Source organism: Colias eurytheme, chromosome 21, assembly GCF_061535395.1.
Source record: "Colias eurytheme isolate Ceu_HAF_F1 chromosome 21, ilColEury1 Martin Lab GWU primary, whole genome shotgun sequence".
Lineage (NCBI taxonomy): Eukaryota > Metazoa > Arthropoda > Insecta > Lepidoptera > Pieridae > Colias > Colias eurytheme.
In genome coordinates, this window is record NC_143000.1 from 6,540,491 (window position 1) to 6,567,353 (window position 26,863).

Consider the following 26,863-nt stretch of genomic DNA (forward strand, 5'->3'; position numbering starts at 1 on the left):
ATTTTATAAATACTTTAACTTCTGAATGAACGATACATGCATTGAATGCATTGCATGCATTTTAAAAAAAAATATGAGTAGTACCACAGACTAATAATAATATACTACGTTACATACAAGTAGTACCTATTGCTTAGTTCCCAGATCCTTTATAGCACAGAATCTTCGTGAGTTCGTGATACTATATTGAAGAACTAGAGCAACTAGGAGAGTGCAATTACGGTTCGCGTCGTAGGCAAATTGTATATAGGTTCATTGTATGCAAAGCTACATAGAAATAGGAGCCCCGCTTTGTGGACCTTCGTCTGGTTGTTCCTTGAGAACATTTGGAAAAAGTAAATTCTCAGCATACAATATGCCGAGCGTTTGTTAACTGAAACCGCCGTTTGTGAATGACGAATTTGCCTGCGACACATATACCGTTTGTAGATCAATTACACTATCACCTTTCACCTTCAGCTTCGCTACAACTGAATCTGCAATAGAAATTCTTGCATAAATAGCGTGGGAAATTTAAGTGACAGAATAATATACGAGGTATGCTCTAATTTTTTAAGCTCATCAATAAATATATTTCCATAATTACTTGTGGAAATTAAAACAGCTACAGCAATTTATCAAGTATTTCGTAAACTTGATAAATTACAAACGTTAATAACTTCTATGAGGAATACTCATTACTTATTCAAGCTTGACTGAGATGTTTGTTTGTTAAAAAGAAAATTACATATATCAAGGTAAAGCCTTTCCTGCATATAATTCACGATGACGTCATCAGTGGTTGATCACAAGTTGATCACATCAAAGGCATATAAAACATCAGTTACGATTTTTATGCCAAGTAGATATGATTTGAGAATTATAACAAGATTAAGAATTATATCTGTGTGAAAATTTGCTCAGTCCTGCTTGGCAATGATATATACCATTTTAAATGGACCATGCTTATCAAATTAATATTTTTTGTGCGGGCCTAGTCGAGAAAATGTATAAACTTTATTTGAGGTTCATAAATAAGTGTAGGTACCAATACTTTGCCAATATATAGGTCAGATACCTTTGAATCGGTCGAATGAATATTAATATGAGTGTCATGACACTATGATTGTATTGTATCATCATGAATGCTGCTTTGTCGCAGTGCTGCTAAATAAATATATAGATATTTATTTATCAGGACTTCGACAAATTTTCCTATTATTTATATAAAATTATACTAAGAAATAATAAATTTATACGGTATACCTAGAAGCTGGATATCCATTTGGTATTTAGTATTGTGTATGCCTACTTACAAATATTATGGATTTAGATTTGATTGTCTGAATTAATTCTGATGGTTCAACAGCGACTCGAGTTTTTTAACGCGTGTAATTTACACTAACAACAAAAAGATTTTTTCCTTCTATTTACAATGCGATACCATCGTCTATTCGCATATATCTAAATAATCTATTTTAAAAGTTATTCAGCGTACGACAACTTTACGGTCACATCAAATACAATCAAATTCTTCTTCATTCCATTACAATGGTACATTTAATTTTTATGCACATAATATGTATTATATTATTTAAATACCAAATGCCTTATGCAAATAATAAAACCTAGTTTACAATTAACCTTCAATTAACAAATACATTTAGACCTCATTAAAAATAACATGACATTATTAGTACGTTATTTATGACAGCTCATACAATAAGATAAACAATGTTCAATAGTTTCATCTCATAATGATTTTTTTATAAAAATGGAATGGCATTTTACGTAATTTGTAAATCGCGGCTTAAAATCATTCCCAAATTTCCTCTTCACTCTATACGAACAGCAGTTAAACTATCGTACAAAATATTTGGCGAAAGCGAAGTAGACCCTGACGATCCACCGATTTTTCTGTTCCACGACCTTTTAGGGACGAAAAAACACTGGGACAGTCTTGGTAAAACAATGGTGAATATGACCAAGCGATCGGTTGTTGCTGTGGATTTGCGTAATCATGGAGACAGCCCTCATGCTAGTTCCCATAAGTATGAAGACATGGCTGACGATATATTGAAATTATTTAAAAAACTATCTGTAGATAAAGCGAGTATAGTTGGTCATGGGATGGGAGGTAGAGCGTCGATGTGTGTTTCATTGATAGACGTAAGTACGAGATGATAGGTAATGATAATAGAAATTATAATGGTGTGTTCAAAAGTTTAACTCGTTACAATATGTTATCTTATTAAATAAGTATTAACGTGCAATTTATGGATTGGCATATGTGAACTAAACTCTTTGTATTCAAAATAAAGTTGATTTATATTTGTTGTAGCCGGAGAAAGTAGCAGGTTTGTTGATTGTGGATATATCTCCGGTATCTACTTGCAATCATCTGAAAGAATTCACAAAAGTTTTAGCAATCATTAAAGAAATAAATTTCAAAGAGCAGAAGAAGATTTGTACAGCAAAACGTCATGTCAAGAAAAAGCTAAAGAGTATCATACATGACGATACTTTGATGAATAATATACTATCCAATATAATATTGAAATCCAATGGGTTAATAGGATGGTCCTGTAACCTTGATGTACTAATAAAAGATTTTAAAAATATATCATCTTTTCCGAAGATGAAGAATAAAAAGTACTTTGGCCCATCGTTATTTATCGGTGGACAACTATCTGAATATATACCGTAAGTTATTATAAAGTATGCAATAGAAATTTGCCAACCTTCGCGACTTCGCACTTGCAGTCGTAAGAAATTCCCATGGGATAATTCAAATTGGGAATGAGATGTTTCACCGTAGTAAAAAATAGCCTACCTATAGCACTTTCTCGTCTCCTAAGTATCTCAAGACACAAAAATCATTACATAAAATTGCAGCTCCATTGCAGCTTGAAAAAAAAAAGAAATAAGCAAACAAACACACCTTCGCATTTATAATATTAGTAAGGATAAGGATAACCTCTACAGCATTAAATTTAATAATATTTATTTGCAGGCCTGATGATTTAAATGGTATTCGTGAAATGTTTCCACGTGCCGTGATCTCCTATATACCTCAAACTGGACACAGTTTGCACATTGATGACCCAAAAAGCTTTTTAGAGGTTGCTATCGCTTTCCTTAGGACTAATGAGAACTAAATAAAGATTTAAACAATTATTTGTTTATTATTCACTGTATTGTAGCTACAATGTTCGTTAGAATAAATGGGTTTATATGACAATTAATTATTTACTACTTGAAATTATTAGCGATTCATGAGCTAAGTAGGTGTTAAACTTTACAATTTATATAGTTAAATATATTAAAATAATTGATTAATATTTTTGGAGAGGTTTGTTTTCTTTCTGAGTAAATTAAAGACAACAAGTAGGCAGATTCTCGTCGATGATACTTTAAAAAAAACATAACAATTGACATTTACAAGTCATTTTGCTCATCGAGCACGTCGACCATAAATTACTTGCTGCACATTTAATTGCTGCATGTCGTCGTAAACTATATAGTCCGCTATAATATATTATGTTCCTCGATTATAAATAATATAAGTCATTGCATGCATCCTCTATATTTATCGAAACTTGCAAACAAAGTATTGCTCTTAAAACGTTTACCTTTGACGAAGTATGATCAGTCAAGATCTGCGGTTGACTTGGTGTATAAAGTTCATGGAAACGAGAATTACAATGTTGCACCTGTTATTGTTATACATGGATTGTTGGGCATGAAGAAAAATTGGGAGAGTGTCTCGAAAAGGATCAATGAAAGCACTAGTAAAGTTGTATTAGCGGTCGATGTGAGGAATCATGGAGAAAGTCCGCATACTGAATCTCATACATACCCGGAATTGGCTAGCGATATATCGAAGCTGATTGCAAAGTTGTCAATAAAGACTTCACATATTATTGGTCATAGTATGGGAGGTCGGACTGGCATGGTTTTGGCGCTGACCGAGGTTTGATATTGATTCATATCCGTGAACCTTTACCCTTTCACCGTATCCTCAATTAACCTCTTTTAGTTAAAGTTCAAAAATATTATAAATATGATTCATTATTATAAAACCACTTTAACTACGTGGTCTTACCTATATATTTGTGAATATCATGCGATTATTTAAAACTTGAGACTTGAGTTTGGGATATAAATGCCTCAGACGTAGGTAATTCGCCTAAATTTATTAAAAAAAAATCTGTTTCAGCCTGCGTTAGTGGAGAGTTTAATAGTTGTCGATATATCACCAGTATCAACTGCCGGAATATTGAACGACTTTTTTCCTAAATTAATAGAAGTTATGAAGGCAGTCAATTTTAAAGGTGTAAACAATATCAGCAACGCCCGCAGTATAGCCAAGGATCACCTCGTGAAATCGGGTCTGGTAAAGGCAGAATCATCCGGTTTCCTCTTGATTAATGTTGGGTTAAAGCCTGATGGCTCGTACGGCTGGCTCTGCAACTTGGATGCTCTGAATAAGCATTTTACAGACATCGCTACTTTTCCGAGTGGACTAGCTGGGAAACAGTACTCTGGTCCTACTTTATTTATTGGAGGAGACGAATCAAATTACCTACCGTATGTTTTGATGCATTCTGATATCTTTATTATATCAGACATTGGTTTTTGGGAACATTTTATATCCTATTTTCTGTTTAACTTAGCAATTCTATGGCGAAACGTTTTTTACCAAGGATTTTACAAGAAAAAAAAACACAGAAAAAAAGGTGTAGATAAGTTAGTGTTACCAACACAACATTCTATCTTCAAAAATGGCACACAAAGCACTCACGATTCTAAGTCAAATTAAGATGGTATGATTCAATTATCGTGAGTGACAAAGAGACGACTGCAGTCCATTGTGCTAAATGCAAAATTTTAACGTACCGCTCGAGCTCAGAGCGCTAAAAGCGCTTTCCGTTATCTACACCTTTCTTTTAATTAAAATATCATTATTATTACCTAGTTACTACACTAAAGATCAGGATAGGCAGAAATATTATTTCACGAAATATATAAATTATACATCTATGAAAATTTACCAAATAACTTAAATCAATCACATTATAATTTCAGACGTGAAGATTTACCGGGCATTAAAAAATATTTTCCGAACGCAAAACTAGAATACATAAAAGATGTCGGGCATAACGTACATGCTGAAGATCCTAATGCTTTTTTGGAATTAGTTTTAAAGTTTTTATCATAATATTGAACATTTTTATTTATTTCGTGTATTTTTTTCATGTATGTAAGTAAATAATATGATCAATCGCCCTATTATTTATTTATTTTTACTTGAGTAAGAAATTATAGTAGGTATCTCTGATTATAGGTTTTCCCAACGATTTTCGACACAGTTGTACTGCAAATCGAGAATTTAAAAAAATAATGAAAGAGCATTGAGCTATTATTACTAGTTTAAAGAAGCTACCACGAACAAAATCTGTGCGCCAAGCAGCGGGGCGGCTAGTGAGTCGTAAATTAAGCGAGGTCACGGCCAACTCGCCGGAATAGAGGCGACACTTTGTATATATATATTCTGCCTATTATTATCAATTAAAAACAAAATGTACCTTATAAAAAAAATTGATACGTACATAGGTAATTGATTTTCATCTTTCATGATTTAACCTTTTTTTTTTCAAATAATATCCACAGTACATTATTTTTAAAATGTGTAAAATGATTATTTTCCACTATAAAAATTTACGTTAAGTAATATTACTATCTAAAGAACCATACCCAATGCCATTTCTTAAATTTTTATGTGTTTTTAGTCAATGATAAATGACGCAAAATGGCGCCTGACTGAACAAAGTTTTAAAAATGACTACCTATCTAGTTAATTACTGATGAAAAGTTATTCCTTTGCACTTTGCCTGCACACTCGAGGGCTTATTTGAACAAGACATGAACTCGACCATCGCGCTAAAGCGGTTCTGAGTGCAGTGTGGCCGGTTGACCTCTGTTGAGCGGAACATAAGTGATGTAGGCGATGTATTCTCCATACGTAGTAATAGTATCTCAATGTGTAAGAGGCATCGAGGCATATTTTATGAATTATCTTCGAGAAATAGGATAATCTAAAAGAATGGGTATTACAAAATTTGTAAGTTGTTGACCTATTAATTATATTTTTTTGTAATTAAAAACCCCGGCTTCGCCCGTGGTACATATTTCGCAATAAAAGGTTTTAATAAATTCTTTCTCAGGGTCTAAAGATTATCTGTGCCAAATTTCATCAAAATCGGTCCAGTAGTTTATGCGTGAAAACCATACATACATACATACAAACCTTTCCTCTTTATAATATTAGCACAGACTAATAATAATATACTACGTATATATTAGTATAGATTGGACTAAAAATTGTAATCTATCAATTTTAAATTTTCCCTGAATAAACTGACTTGACTTTGAGCTGCGGATGAATGCACGCCGAACTACGTGTTGGTATGCCTACAAAATATTACACAACTTTAAAATAATAATGCGTAGGTACTTGTGGTTCTTTGGACCGTCTCTGAAGTATTCCCCCCTTTAGACACCGTCTATTTGTTAGATTTGTGTAAGCCACTGAACATTCTTGTACATTATTTGGTAAACTACAAATATAATTTTGAGACGTTAATAAAAGGACATTTTGTCCCGGAAATCAATTGACTATGTGAGCGAACCCGCGTTCTTTAGGCTAGTTATACTATTCAAGTAACGCACCTTTATGATCATGATCAATTAAAATTGTCCATAAGTAATTATTTAAATTAAATACAAACATAAATTAATTAATTAATCGTCAGCCATTCGCCAGCTAATATTTTCCTCATCACAATAATGTTTATAAACGAAAAAGGTTGGATCAATGTCAAGTTTGATAGATGTCAATTGTCTCAGAGAACCATCAAAATTCACAGTTTTTCAAAACAAAAAAAACAAAAATATGTTATTTAATAGGTTTCGACCACAAAATTTATTCCGACTTAGACCAAATATATTTTCTAGTGCACCGCGCTGCTTAAAATCTGACTCTAGCAATGCAGAAACAGTGGAATTGGCTTACTCGACGTACGAGAGCACCGACGTTGATACATCCAAAAGACCTCCTCTTGTGATCTTGCATGGGCTATTAGGTTCGAAAAATAACTGGAACAGTATGAGCAAAGCTATCCATAAGACAACAGGAAGGAAAATAATCAGTGTAGATGCTCGAAATCACGGAGATAGTCGGCATTCGTCACAACATACGTATATTCACATGGCCCACGATGTGATAAAATTACTAAAGAAACTAGAGATATCCAAAGTATCCATTCTGGGGCATAGCATGGGCGGCCGTACCGCTATGGTTTTATCACTTCTTTGTGTAAGTCGTACGTAAAATATCATGTATACGACATGCGGCAATTCCTATGTATTTAAAAATCATTCATATGACTTATATTATTCAGTCTTGTTTCTATAAACTCCAAAGGTATTACAAAAACATACTTATACATAACATTAAGGTATGTCATTCAGCAAAAATTAATTAGAAAATGTTAAAGTTGACCTCTGTAGGGATCTAACTCCCATTACCTATTCAAAAGCATTTCTTTTCATTTTGTTATTTCATTCTAACACATTTTAATAAACTAGTAAACTATCTAAAAAAGTTAACAAAACATTTAATCAAGGAGTAGACAACTAAATAGATTACCATGTTTCAGTCTGATCTTGTATCAAGTCTAATTGTCGTGGATATATCACCAGTGAAAACGAGTCCACAAATATTTACCATGATGAATCTGTTTGATGCAATGGCAGCTGTGTCCATAAGATCTGGTATTGCTATGTCAAAAGCGAGAAAACTGGCCGATGAGCAGCTGAAGAATGTATCGCCAGATGTAAATTTGAGAAATTTTCTGATCACAAACTTGATTCAAACAAATACTGGGTCATATACTTGGAGAGTGAACTTGCCAGCATTGAAAGAGAACTTCCAGAACTATATATCACATTTCCCTTCAAGTTTGAAAGGCCTGCAATATTGTGGGCCCACTTTATTCATTGGAGGTTCACTTTCAGATTATATTGGGTAAGAATATAATGATGTTTAGTTTAATTCACATAGATATTACCATAACTCAAAATTACTCAGTAAATTGAAATTTAATTGGATACAAATGAAAGTACTTAAACATTATTCTACATTTTATTTAAATAAAATTCTTAATTTTTTTTCCACTTCATTTTTATCAAATTAAACATAGAATCAATGACCTATTATAGTAACTAAAACACATTCCCTTATTATTCTTATCTTAACAATTTATTGCATATCTATATTATTATTTTTTGTTTCTTTTTTTCTAGCAAAAATGATTTGCCCGAGATTCAAGAGTACTTCCCACTAGCCGACTTAGTGTTCATAGAAGGTGCAGGCCACTGGGTGCACAGTCAAAAGCCAGAAAAATTCTTAGAAACTGTTTGCAAATTCCTCTCAGACAAATAATGTTGGGAATAACCCATTAGATAATTGTTGTACAAAAATACACCATAGTTACCGATAAGTAGAATAATAATATGCTAATTATATATTTTGTTTGTTTTCATATCTCTGTGGATGTGGTAAGACGACAAGAGGAAATGTCTGTTATTTCCTGTTGGCCTATCTCTGCTATGTATAGCAGTCTTGGTTTAATAAACCAGGCACAAAATTGTGTAATAATGTGACTTTTGTTATTAAAAAGTAAGCCTTTGTAGAAATTAGCAATAAACAAAAAAATATATGAATATGATAAAGTATGAAGTTACTTTCTTTGAATGTATTTTCTCTACAAGGAATCAAACCCTCAACCTTATAAAAAAATTAATAAAAATTGTAATAGACAAAATAAAAATTTCATATGTTTTCATAAATGTTAAGAATGAATTACATAATCATATTTAGATTTTTCTCTTATTACTCGATTAAATTACTGAATAAATATTGTTAAAACCTTTTTTTCAAACTGGCTAGATAACTATCTAGTTAACTAGCCAGTTTGAATAAAAGGTTTTTGGTCGCAAGTTTTTTCATAGACGAATAAAAAAATATTATCGCTTGTGCGACATGTGCATGTTCCCATCTCGGCAGTTGAAATATGAAAAATGCATTTTAGACGACAAGAATATAATTCTTATATATAAAATTCTCGTGTCACAATGTTAGTCTGCATACTCCTCCGAAACGGGTGGACCGATTCTCATGAAATTTTCTGTGCATATCGGGTAAGTCTGAGAATCGGCCAACATCTATTTTTCATATGTACCACGGGCGAAGCCGGGGCGGACCGCTAGTATTTTATAAATTTATACATATCACCGCGCGATCTGTTGGCGCAAGCATACCTACATATTTGATAAGCTTTCTAACATTCCAATATTAAAGATCAATTTTAACAAGTTGAACTTAGAAGTTGAAGTTATCACAAAATTTAAATCAAACTGAGTAGCCTAAACGTAATGTTCTAACTTTTCACATATGAAATCAATACAATCATATTTAGAGTAGGTAACCAATATTAAATATTGTTAACTACATTTATAATCTTTTGTATTTAATATAAAAATAATGTTGACGTATTTCGTAAACGAGAGTACCTAGGTATATTCGATCATGAGGTCTCATTAAATTGATAAAATCGTCTATGTAGGTACTAATTAGGTAGGTGCTAATTTATATTCTCATATTTATACAATCAAGAAATGTGTGTGATAATCTTGCATACAAATTTTTCCTGTGTGTTTTTTTCTCACTAATCTCCTTCTGAACGGTTGTACCGATTTTGATGAAATTTTGTTGTCAGGTGGAATCAAGAAGTGGACAATTGTTACTTTTATAGTTAAAAAATCAATGTCCATAGCAAAAGGGCAAAAGCTATGTTTAATTTTCGCTGTGTAAAATATCCGTAAATACATAAAAAAAATACTGCGTCTCTATACTACGTATTAGAAAGATACTATTCGAATTTTACTGAAATTTTACACGGCCCGCGGTTTTGCACTCGAATCATAAGTTGCGCTCGGTACCAAGCAGTAGATCTGTATAAAACTTGAAGCGAAGACCCAATGAATCATTCTCACTTCACATTTATTGTGAAGTGGATTGAATATTTACTTATAAATTTAACATCTTCAATTAGTTAATTTATTGTGAAAATGGCGGACGTAGTAAAAGGTTTGTCTCTGTTGTTCGATAGGCCCAATGAGCCTATGATATCACCAAAGGGAGACGATAACGCCATTTTTCAAATCTCGGAACAATATTTGGTAAGTTTTGTCAAGTATTTTATTTTTTGATAATTTTTTATAAATTATAGATTTGTGTAACTACTTAAACTTCCCGTAATATTTTATTCTTTCAATAATTTTGGTACCTAGCTTCTTTGCCAATTATTCTTCAGTTTTTTTTTATTCAAATTAATAACTTGCGCAGATATTTCATATTCAGGAAATTTCTTAGATCTAGATTGCTATCTGAGCGTACGCAATTTTCATTATGCACATTTGAAATTCGTCCAAAAAAGTTATGCAGGTACCCTACTTTGTCCACTTCCAAATTCAAAATTCAATTTAACCAATACCTTTGCTCATCAGACCGATGACTACAAAAACAACGGAATTGAGATAAATAACCGTTTCGGTGAAAATGCATCGGAAATCATTCCCTTGCAAAACCTCAAGCGTGTACCGAAATTCAGCAAAGCAAAGAGGCTGCCCAAAGATGCTGATTTCTCTCTGTTCCTGCCGGCTCATCAAAAGATGGCGGATGAAGTTATCGACGAGCTGATGGGTGAGTCCAATTTTATAATTATTATTTTTTTTATAATACGCGGTCAAATTTGCAAAGTACCTATATAAACTGATACAGATATTGGTATGTAGAAATACGTAAATAATTTGTATGTATCCTCCATCCATCCAGCCTCTTTTTCGCGCCATCAAGTTTTGTTTTGTGGACTAAGTTCAAAATCCGTTCAGTGGATTATGAACTTAGTCCATAAAACAAAAGTTTAACAAAAACATTTCAGTTGAATAAAATTACGTGAATTGTAAATTTTCATTCAAACCATGTAACTGATATAATTCTTCTCAGGACTTCTAGGTCCTTTAATATTATTAACTGTGCCTAGATTTAATAACTGTTGAATTTATCTTCTCAATATAAACTTTCCCGCTCTAAAAATCTGTCGCGATAATTAACTAAGTTGTTGTGTGTTGTTAAAGGACATTTCGTCATATTTGATTCATTACTTTGGGCCGTGAAAATGTCGCCAATTTATTTATTTAACGAAATAGCTATAATAAAAATGTTTAACTGAATTTAAATTGTCATAAATGTTATAATAAAAAAAAACATAATATTAAATATAAATAATTTATTTATATAAGTTATTGTATAAAATCAACAGGCGTTCCTGAAAACCAGCTGCAACAATTTCTATCAACATGTGCCTTTGCAAGAGTGAATCTCAACCCACAGTTATTCAATTATTGCTTCAGTGTTGCGCTTATGCACAGGTAAATTTCATTTTCTCAACAATAAAGATTCATTATTATCAAAAAATTAAAATTATTATACAAGTGTACACAATTACATGTTTTATAAAGCTGATTGTATGAATATATTATTATTTCTTTAACTATTAACAAGTAATGAAATCGTTTGTAATGAATAAGTGTTAATTTGTATTTATAGAAATTACCAATACACAAGCATAATTCACAAATTGCAAAATAGATATGTTTAATTATTATATTTTTAATGTTGACAACATGTTCGATATCCTGATAACTTTTTTGTTTTGTGTAGACGCGACACAAGAGATGTACCAATCGCCAACTTTGCAGAAACTTTCCCATCTAAGTTTTTGGACTCCCAAGTGTTCTCACAAGCTCGTGAGACAGCGGCAGTATCAGCTCAAGGTGGAGCACCGGTGAGTCATTTCTCTTTCCCACAACAATTATCACATTTCTTGTCTGAAGATGAACACAACACAGGTTTGTAGTTAGGAGTCCACGGTCCTAAACTATCACTCGCATAAAAGTCCATAGGGTAGGTTCCATCATCTTTCAGCCACTTGCTATTGCCTAATGACACAGAAAATTCATATGGCGTCAGCAAAGGCCTTGGAAATGCAGTACCCCAATCTATAGACAGTCTCGGACAAGCCACTTGTACAAACGCATCTAAGCCAAACAGTGCCAACTTACTCGGGAATATCTCTGACAATAATATTTTAACATAATTTTTATTGCAATTTGAGATTTGCTTCTCTAGATTGGCTAATACTTTTGTACTGCCCTGTCTGCCTAGTGTACCCAATATAAGGCCAAAGTTATTGGCATCTGAGGCAATTTTGATTTGATTATTCCTGTTCAGTTTCATAACATCATGCTCATATACTTCAGATGTGAATTTCTTCTCATATGGATCATATTTATATGCAGGTATTGAAGGATTAGCTATCATAATTGCCTCTAAATGAAATCTTCCATCACCCAAATATATAACACAATCTGAATTTAGTTTGGGTGCAGTACATCCAAGAATCTCGCCTGGTGAAAGAGGTTTACTCTGTGGAATTGTTACAATATAGTCTTCATTTCTCAGATCTTTAGCCACTGAATGGAGTGTTGTGACAAATTGTATAGTGCTAACTATAGCTAAATGTGATTTCCTTGGAAAATTCAGTCTTATTGTATCTAAAAAGTGTGATGGGTCAATTTTTATATCAACAAATATGTAAAGTACTTTTATACTGCTTGTCTGATCAATAGGTATTAAACATGAATGCCCATAATGTACTAATAAATCTACTCCCAATGCTATAGCAGTAAAGTCGTCTATACAGCAAGCTCCATAAGTAACATCGCCCATTATCACAGTATCTGCTTCAGTAAATGTTTCTATTATATCACATAAAGTGGTGGCAAACATAGTTAAACCTGAAATTAAATAATATACACATTAAACGACTGTAGGTATATAATATAGAAAAACATCCAAAATAAATCAGAGAAGACACCTTACCTTCGGGTAACTGTAAAGCCACTCTTTTGGATCCTAATGACCGAATCCTCCATATTGTCTTATGAATTTCGAAATTATAATTTTGGGGTAAAGCTTCACAAGCTCTGTTTATAAGAGGATCATTTAATAATTCATCTGGTATTTTATTCACTGACCGCACATTAGGTTTAAAAGTTTTTCTCTGGCCTTCGGGTTTTGCACGCACAACTACCACATTGGAGTTAGCTATTAAGTCTTCCATTATTAATATTGCATTATCATTTATCGTTTAACACAGGTTAATAAAATAACAAAAATTGAAATTATAAACACGCGCGCAGTGTAGCAAGTGGCCTACGTGACTTTTCGCAAAATGTTGCGGTCCGTTATACTCTATAACTCTAGTATGTTATGGTGGCAGTACACATGGGCCCAACGTGTTGGGCCAACGGGTTGGGCCAACGTGTAGAGAGCTACTTGGCGGTATGTTGGCTTCATTAGCCTAGTTGGCGCCAATATTGGCAGGCCAACCGAATGTTGTCGGTTTTTTGTGCACACATCAAAGGATCTTGGCGCGCTCCGCAAACAGCGTTCACACGTTGGTGTCTTGTTCAGTTTGTTGTTACGCGTCAGCGGAGACAGTATCGTTGCGCGTCAATGAAATTTACGTTTAACCATGTTCCAATAGCGATGGAGGCCCGAGGCGCCGATGTGGACAAGCAATGAGGTTTTACAATTCGTAGAATTGTATCGACATGAAGGAATAATTTGGAATCCACGGCATGAACTACACAAAAATAAAAACCAATCTCAAAAAATCAGATGTTTTATTTTCTATTTATTATATTATTCTATATGTTTTTCTTATCTCACTTTCATACAATGCGATAAAAAAAATATATTTATAAAAAGAGTAAAATAGTATTAAAAAGTTACTTGTTCTTAAAAATTAAATAACAATATACAATGAGCGTGGTTTTGATCAAATTGTGCTTTATTACATAAATAATATTATCATTTAATATAATAATATTATATAATCTTTAAAGTTTCGTTTTATAGGTAATTAAAATTAAATTAAGTGTAAAATGTACACATTTTAAACATTTGAAAAAATCTAAACATAATAATGTTTTATTTATACAGAAATAAAAAAGGACAATAGAGATTGGAAAATGGTATCATCGCAGACGGCAGAGTACATTCATTGTTATTGATGCACATGTAGGTACGTAATAATTAAACGCACTGTATAAATAAATTGCCGCGGCTGCAAGAACTTCTACGGACTACGTCCATCCTTGAAGCGCCAATGCAGAATGATCTGTACGCCAATGTGTGAACAGGAATCTTGATATCCTTCATTTTTTCCCAACACGTTGGCCCAACGCGTTGGCCCCATGTGTACTGCCGCTATTATACTTAAAACGTAGTGATTGTCATAAATTTCTGTAAACTTATATATTTTCTGTGTGTGTGGTACACTGATATTTGCAAATAAAATAAATAACCTTAAGTAATAAATCAATAATTCATACTAATTAAACTATCAATGCAGTATTAAATGGATTATTTAATAAATTATTGAAAGGGAATATACGAATTATGAAAAACGGAACGTAGTCAAATGTCATTGTCATTTGACGCAGACAGCTATAATGTCCTTTCTGACATTGACTGAGGACATCACAAATACGTTCCTTTTTGCCATTATGAAAGGCATAAACGGCATAAACTTATTTATTTTTACAGAGAATTCCCATCATAATACCAAGAGATTACACAGCCACGGACTTGGATATTGAGCATCGTTTAGCGTACTTCCGTGAAGATATTGGAGTAAATCTTCATCACTGGCATTGGCATCTTGTGTACCCATTCACTGCAAACCAGAGAGAAATAGTCGCCAAAGATAGACGTGGTGAACTTTTCTTCTACATGCACCAACAGATTATTGCACGGTAAAAGCCAAAATAATTTAATTATTTTAGTTTTTTGCACGTATATTCGAGAAAATTCTGACTTTGTTTACAAATAATTTTCCACATTTTTTTCAGTAATATTCTTACAGATAAATTTTCGATTCTTATTTTTTTATGATTTTTCAGCTACAACGGCGAGCGTTTGAACAACTCGCTAGCTCGTGTTAAGAAATTCAGCAACTGGAATGAGCCAATCGAAGAAGGGTATTTCCCCAAGTTGGACAGTCTTACATCTTCCCGCGGCTGGCCCCCGCGGCAGGCCAATATGCGCTGGCAGGACTTGAACCGGCCGGTGGATGGTCTGAATGTAACTATCGCTGATATGCAGCGCTGGAGACGGAATATTGAAGACGCTATCGCTACGGGATTGGTTACCTTGGTACGTGATATTTTAAAAAATTTAAATTTTAGTTTTTGTCACATTTATCGTTATCTCTGGTGGTTATAAGAATTTTCGTTTTTTTTATTTAGTTCATTTTTTCTTAAAATATGAAATAACGTTATTAATGTCACTATTTACCTATTCTACTATTACTATCAATATAATTGGGTGGTTTTTACATAAAAAAATATACTTCAATTTATTTTTTTCTTGAAAAATTAGCCAAATGGAAGCACACGCGAATTGGACATCGACACTCTTGGCAACATGATGGAAGCGAGTGTTTTATCACCAAACATGGAATTGTATGGCAGTCTGCATAACAACGGACACAGTTTCTCCGCTTATATGCACGACCCGAACCATAGATATCTGGTAAGAAATATTTACTTTTCTTTTGTTTATAATTTTTAATAAGAAAAATATAAGAATATCTTTAAATGATTGTCAACATCGTCTCATAAGGTTGTAACTTGTAATAGAAAGAAAAATGCTATTTTTATAACATTATTTTTATTACAGGAAAACTTCGGTGTAATCGGTGATGAAGCTACAACAATGCGTGATCCTTTCTTCTACCGTTGGCATGCGTTTGTCGACGACACTTTCCAGAAGTTCAAGGAATCTTCCACTGTTCGCCCGTACACTCGCTCCGAGGTAAGTTTATGTATAAATATGCATTTAATTTCAGGTGGACTAAAATTTATGTTTTCACAAATTAAACAGTACCTATACTCAGGGCCGAGCCGCCCCTGTGTGCGAAGTGTGCGGCGCACACAGGCGCCAAGACAATAGGGGCGCCGCGGCCGCGCCGCCACTGCCACCAAAATTATTTTTGTTACCTATATGATTGTTTTTTGTAGTGGAGTATCGACAAGTAAGTATAGGTACAATAGGCGCAACATAGGCCTTGTAAACAACAAAACATCTATAACGCTTATTGAACAAGTCTCTCAATATTTAATGTTTATTAATTATTATTATTCACGTTTATGGTTTCATTTTAGTTTACATTCCTTACGAGCTCAACGTTAAAACGGCGGCAGTTCTTTGAACAAGAGAAAAAGTACTAGTTATTTTAAACCGTAGAGGCGCCGAGTTTGTATGAGTATGAAATTAGTCCACTCATTTCGTCCGAAAAAAAAGGCAAATAAAAGAAAGTGAATTTGCGCATCTATTTTTTTGATATGTTGTAGGGGATACCTAGAAAAGCTTAACTTGAGTTTTTCGACCAAGATTTCCTATGAGCTTTCGTCGCCATTTTGAAAAAAGGGGTAAAATTGGTTTTTCGGCAATAACTCGGCTATCCGATGAAATTCGGAAATCACTTATAAGACACTTTTTGTTCCTTTTTTAATGCTCTACAATTAAGTCCTGACCATTTTTACTGTATCGTGCATAGTTATCGAGATTATAAAACCTGGCATCCGTTTTGACGAGTGTGTTTGCATTTTTTCAATTACAAAATTTTCTTGAAACCATTTTTCATTCATTTTACCGTGTGTTGTACTTTTTTTCGCTCAATTGTACAGTTCAACTTTTTTTTACTGCACAAACAAATTATTTGTTTAAAAAATATACTTAAGTGTGATCTTTAATTTGTTCTAAAGTCTGGTCTATGTACTTATTTTTTATCCCATCAATTTCCTAAACAATTTCCCATTCGATTCGCCATGCGAACACAACCGAGCGAGCAGCTCGCTCGACGGTGAGCGTGAATTCACCAACTCTGCGGCGCGCTGGAGATCGTAATTTTTGTCCAACTAAAAAACTCCAAAAAGAAAATTGTAGGTCTGAATATTCTCTACAAGTTCGAATTCTACGATTTTTTGAATACATGTATATGTATTAGATACATATTATACATAATATAGGTATATGTATTATGTCCTAAAGAAAAAAAAACAAAAAACTAAAAATGTGTCCTGAATTTTTGAAGTGAAACTTCTTAATCGGGGTTGGAAAAAAATTGAGTGTAACATTTTTTCGTTACGCGTGACTTTTTCCGTTACGCGCCATCTTTTTCTTATCCCTACCACGCGTGATTCGACGTATTTCTGTAAAGTTGCATATAGTAAATTATTTTTTGAAAAAAATAAGGTCATAAAGAAGTTGCACTTCGTACGTGTGTACACTAGTACACGCACACATTTTTTTTTACTTTATCGATCAATATCTCGATAACGATGCATGATACAGAAAAAATGGTCCAGACTTAATTGTAGAGCATAAAAAAAGGAACAAAAAGTGTCTTATAAGTGATTTCCGAATTTCATCGGATAGCCGAGTTATTGCCGAAAAACAAATTTTACACCTTTTTTTTAAGATGGCGGCGAAAGCTCATAGGAAATCTTGGTCGAAAAACTCAAGTTAAGCTTTTCTGGGTATCCCTACAATATATCAAAAAATTAGATGCGCAAATTCACTTTTTTTTTAAATGTATATAATGAGTGGACTAAATATGAATGAGTGAGTTTCTGAACGCAACCCGATGCGATGCGTGCGACGCAAGCGGGGCCCGGGGGTGGGGTCATGGGTATTCCCCGATTTTAACGAACGAGATAGCTAAGGCAAAACAAAACAAATGAACAATCATTTGATTGTAAGTGTGTGTGTGTAAGGTGCGCATTGAATTTTTATAAAAAAAAAGAGGCGCTTCATAGGTTTCGCACACAGGCGCTGCCGGGGGTCGGCGCGGCCCTGCCTATACTGTTATTGACTGCCTCCTTGGTAAAGTGGTTGACGCATGTGCGTAGAACCGAGGGGTCCTAAATTCAATTCCCGGTGGAGACGAAGAAAAAAAATGTCTCGGTCTGGCAGGACACAGAAGGCTGATCACCTACTTGTCCCTAAATAAAATCGATCAGTGAAACAGATGTATGAATAATGCATCTGCTCCTTACCCAACCAGGGGACATGGGACTTCACTTCACTATACTGTTATTATTATGTACTGCTCAACTTCATCATAATACATTTTATTATTTTGACTAATCTTATCAGATAGAAAATTTTTCAACATAAGTCTATACTTAACGATATAATCAAGAGGAAAGATCTTTTACTTTGTTCAGAAATAAAAAAACAGCTCGACCGATTTTAAAATATGTATATATTTAAACATTGTAAAGCTACAGCCAAGTACAATGAGCTCTATATTTTCTCAGCATTGATAAGCGGCTTATTTTCTAACTAGATATCCGCTCGCGGCTTCGCCCGCGTTTTCAAAGGAAAACCCGCATAGTTCCCCTTCCCGTGGGATTTCCGGGATAAAACCTATCCTATGTGTTAATCCTAGTTACCCTCTATATGTGTGCTAAATTTCATTGTAATCGGTTCAGTAGTTTTTACGTGAAAGAGTAACAAACATCCATACATCCATAAAACTTTCGCCTTTATAATAGTATTAAGATAAGATATTAAGATGTAGTCTATTAAAAAATCTATTGAAGATGGATTGACTGAAAAAATCCTGGACTACAGCCTACTACGCTACAACTACGCTACAGCCAAGTAAAATGAGCTATACATTTTCTAAGTTTTGACAAGCGGCTTATTTTCTAATAACATTTCTCCACTAGCTCGAGAACCCCGGTGTGCGCATATCGTCCGTTCGCGTACAAAGCTCGACGGGCGACCAGAACACGCTCAACACGTTCTGGATGATGAGCGACGTGGACCTGTCGCGTGGTCTGGACTTCTCCAACCGCGGACCTGTGTACGCGCGCTTCACGCATCTAAACCATCGCGACTTTGAATACGTGTGAGTGGGAGCTTTATCTATTACTAGGTTACCGCCCACGGCTTCGCCCGCTTTGACTAAAACCTAATAAATTATATACTAAAACCTTCCTCTTGAATCACTTTATCTATTAAAAAACCGCATCAATATTCATTGCGTAGTTTTAAAGATTTAAGCATACATAGGGACATAGGGACAGAGAAAGCGACTTTGTTTTATACTATGTAGTGATGAGTATCGTGGTCTATGGTCAACTTTTTGAACCGCCAAGGCTTTGTCTATGGTGAAGTGTTGCTAGCTTGCTAAATCGTTACATTCGAAATATTTAAAAAAATCCTACAATAGAAAACAAAGCATTAAATTTGGTTTCCCTCTTATACATTTAGAAGAAATAAATTCAATATAATTGAGTATAATGTGAATATTTTTTCTTGTATTATAGAATCGAAGCACAGAACGACGGCAACGCCACTCGCGGCACAGTCCGTATATTCATCTCACCGAAATTCGACGAACGCAACTTACCTTGGATCCTGGCGGACCAACGTAAAATGTTCATCGAGATGGACAGATTCGTTGTACCATGTGAGTATAATAAATACTTATAAAATAAAATCTATACCGCATTCAAATTCAGGGAGGTACAAGCTTTTAAATATGTAAAAATAAAAAAAAACCATCATCCAGTCGAATTTAAAACCTTCTTTTTTTAAGACGGTAGGTAGTATTGTGTTTACAATTTGATTTAAGTATGTAATTTTAAAAATAATAACTTCTTATTTTATTGTTCAGTGAACAGCGGCCGCAACGTCATCACCCGCCGCTCTACAGAATCTTCCGTAACAATCCCGTTCTCGCAAACATTCCGAGACTTGTCCCAAAACGCAAACACATCAGCCGGTGATAGAGCCGCGTTCAACTACTGCGGCTGTGGCTGGCCGCAACACATGCTCGTGCCGAAGGGAACTGAGGCGGGAGCGCAGTACGATCTGTTCATCATGATTTCGAACTACGATTTGGATTCGGTAAGATAAATAAGATGTGTCAAAAGTTGTCTAATGATTTTGAACTATGGTTTGCTTTGGTGAGAAACAAGAAGCTTATATCTAATACACTGGAGATTGCACTATGACCATTAACTTGTAACAAGAAAATATGACGTTGAATGACGCCTGTATGCTTTCTATCCCTTTCACACCAACATGCCAAGTTAGGTGTGAAAGGGATAAAAACAATCTCCAGTCACCAGTGTATTAGATAATATAAGCTTCTTGGTGAGAAATGTCAAAATTGTCTATGATTATGTGTGGCAGACGTGGCGTGAATGGCTAGTTCTTAGGGCTAGTTGTGAATGTTTAAATTCTACATAATAATACAATATACATAAATCTATGATGCATGCTAGGGATAATTTATATGGTTAGGAGGTTGAATGATTTGGAAAAATTTCCTGCCATTATGTACACACATCACCTAGCCTTAAATTTAGGACACAATAAAACACACACAGCATACTTTACACTTCATTTTTCAATGATAAATTACAATACTACAATAATGTATCATTCCATTGCAGGTACAACAACCCGATGGGACAGAAATGACCTGCAAGCAAGCTTCAAGCTTCTGTGGTATCAGGGACAAATTGTACCCTGACAGGCGTGCCATGGGCTACCCCTTCGACAGACCTTCCAGCGCTGCTTCTAACATTCAAGACTTTATCCTCCCCAACATGTCTCTTACGGATATCACTATCCGCTTGCAAAATGTAACTGAACCTAACCCAAATAACCCCCAAAATTAATATATTGTATATAAACATTAAAATAATGTGTATTTTGTAAAAATGTAAAAATTGAAAGGCTGATTAATTTAATCTTATGAATTTGTAAGTATTGTACATAATTTACTGTTAAGTTATAGTAGTGACCCATTTGAATAGATTAAAATAAAACAAGCATCTTGATTAATAACTTTCTTTTATTTATCGCCTTAAATCTTACAACCTACTTCACTTGGAATGTGTAGCAGTGTATTTATTCAATTTGATGAACATAGTCATGATTCAAGCAAAGTTTAATTTCATTGTGAATTTGCTATATCTATACTCATTTTATAACATCTACATCAAGTTTATCTGGCTTTACACACATGGTTCCTATCTTCACCGGTGTCCCAAAGATCTGAAATAAATAAATTCATATGATAATGTGTTTCTAATAACAATAATTGATTGATACTAGATATACAGCTCAGACCTATCATTAAATATCACATAGTAATCAAATAAACACATTTTCGGCTCGTGTTTCTTATCATCATATTAAAAGATAAGATTATGACTAGATTTCACTATTTAATCCGGGATTAAAATTATCTCACCTTGTCATTTGATTTCTGCAGGATTTAGGACAATCTGTAATAAGAAAGAATCATTAAGTACTTTGATATTCAAGAGTAAATTATATTCATAACTTTCTTAAAATCAGACCTATCATTTAATATCACGTGTTAATTCATATTAAACACATTTCGGCTCGTGTTTTTTGACATCATGTTATTTTAACCTATTTGTGTGAAGCTTACTAGTTATTTTTAATCACCACATGTGAGCAATTTAATACCTATTCAGGTACTTTTAAAAGATAGTTTAAAGGTACTGTTACACATGCTTATTTCAAGCACGCAGCATGCTTCAACCGAGCACTTGCTGCTTACAAGCACGTGTGTCCAAGCCCTTGCTCAAAATAAGCATGCTTATTTCGAGCATGCTCAAAAATCAATAGGCGTGCGATTTTTGAGCATGCTACCTGCGGCGCGGGTGGAAGGGGGCGTGTTTCAAGCACGTCTAAACAGGTTTGCTTAAATGAGCATGCTAGTATCAATATAAAACTAGCATGCCTATTGCTAGCAAATGTAAACTGCTCATCAGCATGCTCGTATTGAGCATACTCAATAGCACGGTTTTAAGCATGCTATTTTAGAGCATGTGTAACAGTAGTGTTACAATTATTTCATAATCATATCTACGATTGCGTTGTAAAAGGCAGTAAGAATAGATAACGGATAAAGGTTAACAAAAAAAGTGTTATCGGCATTCGATTTTGAGGTGTGATAATTCTTATCGAACCGCTTCCTTTCAAGATTCTATATTTGATATTCAGTTTACACTGAAGATTAGGCAACGGAGGTTTTAACTTTAGAAGGAAAACAGAGGTTCAGTTCCATATAACCAGACCACGTGCTGTCACGAACCCATAATTAATGTTTTATTCCACGGATTCAAATTACAAAATAAATCTAGTTATAAATCATAGAAAAGTTTAATTATAGCTTACTTACGGACCTGATATAATTTGGGTAGATTTGTTGAATACTCGTAATTCGGTAATTTATAATTATTGCTCTACACTACAGCATCTTCCGAAATTGATTGGAAGTTGCCAAATGGCAAATGCCAAGTTGGAAGTTGGAACATATTTGATTTTGATGTAGCAACATGAAAGTGTTGCCAGGCACCACTTGCGAAATCTCAATAATTTTGGGTTTATAATTATTGGGATTCTTCTTAGATCAAAAGGATTCTTTTAGAATGAATCCTCCCGATTTACATTTATTAGTATGAAATAATTATTACAATAGTAATGTTGTGGCCATATCGTAGATCTGCTCATTTCATGAAATGGCCAATTTAGTTTGGCCAGATCGTTAAATCGTCAACGTTTCACGATTTCGCCATTTCACGAAATGCGACCATTTTTGTTTCTTTTTTAAAAAGCGATTCGCTTCTGGCGATGTTTATTAAAGTAACCTAACCTAACCTAACTGTTTTCTATTGAAAAAAAAACATTCGCTTCTGGTATTAGCCGGCGCTACCGCGGCACTAACAATAAACAAGTTCTTTAAATATTCTGAATTTTTTAATGTTTTATAGACTCTGTAAGATACTTTATACGATCTGCACAAATGTCGATGACCAAAACGTGAAACGTTGACGATTTAACGATCTGATCAAACTATGTTGGCCATTTCATGAAATGAGCAAATCTACGATATGGCCACGACAAAAAAACGCCCATTCACCTACCGCAACTAAGCAGTCAACCATTGCTTATCCTCGATAATTTATTATTTGTTAAACCTAGCGATAACTGAAACTTCATCTTTGAAAATTTCTGCTGTCTAACTGTACCTAGTCTAACCAATGTTAATAGAGAAGCCCAAGTAAAAAAGGTGTTGATAGGCTCACCTAACGCACACATTATTTAGATTTTAGATTAGAAAGTAAGATGGCTCGATTCAACTATCGTGAGCGAGAAAGAGACAGTTTTAGTAAAATGTGGCTAATCAGCCACATTTTCAACATGCTATTTACACCTTTTCACTTATAATATAATAGTGTGTAGGTTAACTATAATATGTACTACTACATTTACAGTTTACACATAATACATACGAATAGCGAGGCGAACACAGAGGCGAATACAGAACACGCATTTATATACAGTAAACGGTCTTGGTAAATCACACGAACACGAAATTAATTTATACATCTTTTTTTTCATATATTACTACTAGCCCCGGCTTCGCCCGTGGTACATATTTCGCAATAAAAGCCTATGTTCTTTCTCAGGGTCAAGGCGAATATCTAAAAGCTTTATCATAATAAAATATCTAGATAATATAGCTTCATACTAGTTTCCCCATGGATGGAAAAAGATTTTTAAATGTAACGACATCTATAATATAAAAATGAATCGCAAAATGTGTTGGTAAGCGCATAACTCGAGAACGAGAGAGAAGAGAGAGAGATAATTCTTTTTTTATTATATTCCTTGAAGTACGAGGATGGTTTTTACGTAGAGAATACGTAAATATGTACCACGGGCGAAGCCGGGGCGGACCGCTAGTGACATAATAAATATACCTAGTTACTTTGTGCATCATAAGTCATAACCGAAGTCATTGATTACTTCTTAAGGATAAAAATATAATTAGCTACAACTTTCTTAACACAAGATGAAAAAGTTATGTACGACCAAGAGATATAAGCTTCTTGTGTACGACTATGTTACCTACAAGCCTACAGGGTGTATTGCAGATATCAAAAAACTTTAAACTGATATCGAAAGTACTTAACCTAATGAGTAAAATGGTGTTTTTTTAATAAGTAGATAGAGTGATTCAAGAGGAAGGTTTTAGTATAATATAATTTATTATGTTTTAGACAAAGCGGGCGAAGCCGCGGGTGGAAGGCTAGTGGCCATTGGGAAATAAAATGTATGAGAGTGTTCGCAATTGTTCTTCACTTCGAGTTCGATTATATCACCTCTTATGTATTTTTCAGGACAAAAAACGCCGAGTGCCGACAGAAGGCATAGCAGTCTTTTTTTAAAATAAAGATATTATGCTATGCCTTCTGTCTGGAACTATAGCAATAGCAGAGCAATAGATACATGCTCCTAATGATATTTGATAAGCAACGATTGCTTTATACATAAATGTGATAAAAATACATTACATTAAAGTCTGCCTATTTTTTAATGTTTTTGTTTCAGTAGGTAGCTACGCGCCTTCACACTCGCGGTACCTGTAGCTATGTGATGGCTATATGTGCTTATCCAGACTAAAATCTATTATCCCTATATACCTATTAATTAGTTTTATCTGTACCAAAATTCAGCTTAACTTTACACACAGATCACATGGTTTTCTGTTTAGGTATCCGGTATCAGCGTTCTGACCATCATTTTTCTTTTTGTCATTGCGTACTAAGAGTTAAGACCCCTGTAGAACCGCCATCCTGTTACAAATGACCCTAAACACTGACAAAATTTCGGATCATTTAGGTTATTAGGTCTATACCTATCCCCATTTTACCAACTTTGAATAAGATCTTCGAGAAGTTAAATTGCACCTCTGACCTCCACTATCCACATTGATGCCAATTTACAGTGTTTATATACCTACAAATCCCTCGCAACGCATAGGTACTCGCACATTTGGAAAAGCAGCCTTAGCTCCTAGGATACAGATTTATTTATGGTCTCTTTTTGTACTTTGTGTATTAATGATTACCTATAATGGGCAGGATATGTGTCACATACAATGATACAACTGTATTCAGATGACCGAATTTTATCCAATTCATTCAGTGGCTAGCTGTGGCTAGCAGCTTCGCTCGTGTGGACTTTTGGTCGCTAGGAACTTCGTCGATTTTCGAAGACACGGTCCTCAACTATTTAGAATACTCAACTATATAGAACATCTATCCAATGACACCTTATTTAATTACATATGCGTGAATAGTACATACTTCCACCGTTTTTTTTTAATTTTTAATGAAGCGTAAGTACTAAGATATCGCAGACATATTGTATAATTTTTCTGTTAATAAACGGTGTTGAACAATTATGTAAATGTAAATATGTACTTACTTTAGTGTTTCTATTTATTATTATTAATACCTATTCACTAACTGTGCCCCGTAGTTTTATCCACGTCGTAAATGATGTTATTTACGCTATAGCCTTCCTCCATGTGAAAAAAGAAAAAAAAAATATAAATGAACTACTTACTGATATTAGTGCATTTAAAAAAAAAACTTCAGATTTATATTATTACTACTTCCCGCGCGTTTTACCCACATTCACATTGTTCCGCTCTTGTTGATCTTAGCGTGATCATTAGGCCAGTGGAAATTAACATTAAATTCGCAAAGCACGATGTAGATTTGAATTTTTGGTATGTTGTTTGGATCAGTTAGGGTGATGTAAATCCCAATTTGCAACTTCGAAAAAGTTGTGCTCGCTGCGCACCACGTGATAAACTGCGAAAATTTTGGACTTTTTTCACTTTTTGCTCTAAAAGTCATAAACTATGCGTTTCCGACAAGTATGATTCAGTACATAAATTAAGGTTATTAAATTTGCAACAATTTAAGCCTAACCGCAGCTCTCTAAACCTTATAACGACTAAACTGTGGCCATTCGAAGATGGTTCATTTTTCCCGAAATATTGAAATTTTTAGTTTTGCTCCCGTTTGAAGCAAAATATTGGCAAAAACCGCTCGTTCTATGAGAAGTTCGTATAATAAAGTTGTAGTGCATTTAATTTTCTTTCATAAGAGCATAGAACAAAGTCTGTGAGACAAATATTTCACACACAATATCTGAAAAACAAAAAGAAGGTAAAAAAAGATTTTTAAAGAATTGAAACTGAGAGCATATAAAACACAGACATGTATCAAGATAGACTAAGCGAGTGTATGTACTTCCCGTGTCCAAACTAAGATTATGAAACTTACTTGACGCTGGCCTACACTCAGTCCGCGCTTGCAGTTCGCCAAGGAAAGACGTGAAGCTGAATAAAGTAAAATGCCGAATTACGCCGTTATAAACTGTAGAAACTCCACAGCTGTGAGTGGCCGAGTTAGCAGAGATGTTTCCTTCCACCGGTAAGTAATTTTCTAATCAGAATATGCACTATTTATTTTAAAATCAAATAAAGAATATCTGTGGAAAACGATCGTGACAAACACGGATACCAAATCATACGAAATGATTCGGAATACATTGCGGCTTTTACTTGGCACGGTAAAGATCGCGTCGTATGATAACAAGCAATGAATAGCGTCTTCTCATTTTTCTGTTCTCATTTTTCTGTCCAATTTTGTGGTTAGTGATGTTCATTTGATGCAACAGTTCTCGATTCTAATCGATTTTATAATC

At 34.1% G+C, this 26,863-nt stretch overlaps 5 protein-coding genes and 1 long non-coding RNA gene across 6 annotated transcripts; 4 read left to right on the plus strand and 2 right to left on the minus strand.

The window, feature by feature from the left end:
• Positions 1-1,758: 1,758 nt before the first annotated feature.
• Positions 1,759-3,137, plus strand: LOC149899205 (sn-1-specific diacylglycerol lipase ABHD11-like). Its single transcript, XM_090114619.1, has 3 exons — positions 1,759-2,148; positions 2,321-2,682; positions 2,993-3,137. The coding sequence occupies exons 1-3, from the start codon at positions 1,759-1,761 to the stop codon at positions 3,135-3,137; spliced, it is 897 nt and encodes a 298-aa protein (XP_089970745.1).
• Positions 3,138-3,553: 416 nt separating this feature from the next.
• Positions 3,554-5,200, plus strand: LOC149899206 (sn-1-specific diacylglycerol lipase ABHD11-like). Its single transcript, XM_090114620.1, has 3 exons — positions 3,554-3,952; positions 4,199-4,569; positions 5,068-5,200. Exons 1-3 carry the CDS (start codon positions 3,554-3,556, stop codon positions 5,198-5,200), a joined length of 903 nt encoding a protein of 300 aa, XP_089970746.1.
• A 1,729-nt stretch (positions 5,201-6,929) lies between these two features.
• LOC149899207 (sn-1-specific diacylglycerol lipase ABHD11-like) lies at positions 6,930-8,778 on the plus strand. Its single transcript, XM_090114517.1, has 3 exons — positions 6,930-7,357; positions 7,701-8,068; positions 8,347-8,778. The coding sequence occupies exons 1-3, from the start codon at positions 6,935-6,937 to the stop codon at positions 8,483-8,485; spliced, it is 930 nt and encodes a 309-aa protein (XP_089970643.1). The 5' UTR covers positions 6,930-6,934; the 3' UTR covers positions 8,486-8,778.
• A 1,306-nt stretch (positions 8,779-10,084) lies between these two features.
• LOC149899208 (phenoloxidase subunit 2-like) lies at positions 10,085-21,082 on the plus strand. The gene is made up of 12 exons (XM_090114515.1): positions 10,085-10,284; positions 10,612-10,807; positions 11,427-11,535; positions 11,828-11,951; positions 14,780-14,988; positions 15,136-15,388; positions 15,614-15,766; positions 15,914-16,048; positions 18,973-19,154; positions 19,576-19,718; positions 19,926-20,158; positions 20,710-21,082. Exons 1-12 carry the CDS (start codon positions 10,174-10,176, stop codon positions 20,935-20,937), a joined length of 2,076 nt encoding a protein of 691 aa, XP_089970641.1. The 5' UTR covers positions 10,085-10,173; the 3' UTR covers positions 20,938-21,082.
• Positions 11,379-13,380, minus strand: Dph1 (diphthamide biosynthesis 1). The gene is made up of 2 exons (XM_090114516.1): positions 13,049-13,380; positions 11,379-12,963 (listed from the first exon to the last, which is right to left on the minus strand). The coding sequence occupies exons 1-2, from the start codon at positions 13,287-13,289 to the stop codon at positions 11,957-11,959; spliced, it is 1,248 nt and encodes a 415-aa protein (XP_089970642.1). The 5' UTR covers positions 13,290-13,380; the 3' UTR covers positions 11,379-11,956.
• A 177-nt stretch (positions 21,083-21,259) lies between the features above and the next one.
• Positions 21,260-22,614, minus strand: LOC149899210 (uncharacterized). Its single transcript, XR_016457968.1, has 3 exons — positions 22,480-22,614; positions 21,516-21,549; positions 21,260-21,316 (listed from the first exon to the last, which is right to left on the minus strand). It is a non-coding gene; the product is annotated as an uncharacterized LOC149899210 (long non-coding RNA).
• Positions 22,615-26,863: the final 4,249 nt, after the last annotated feature.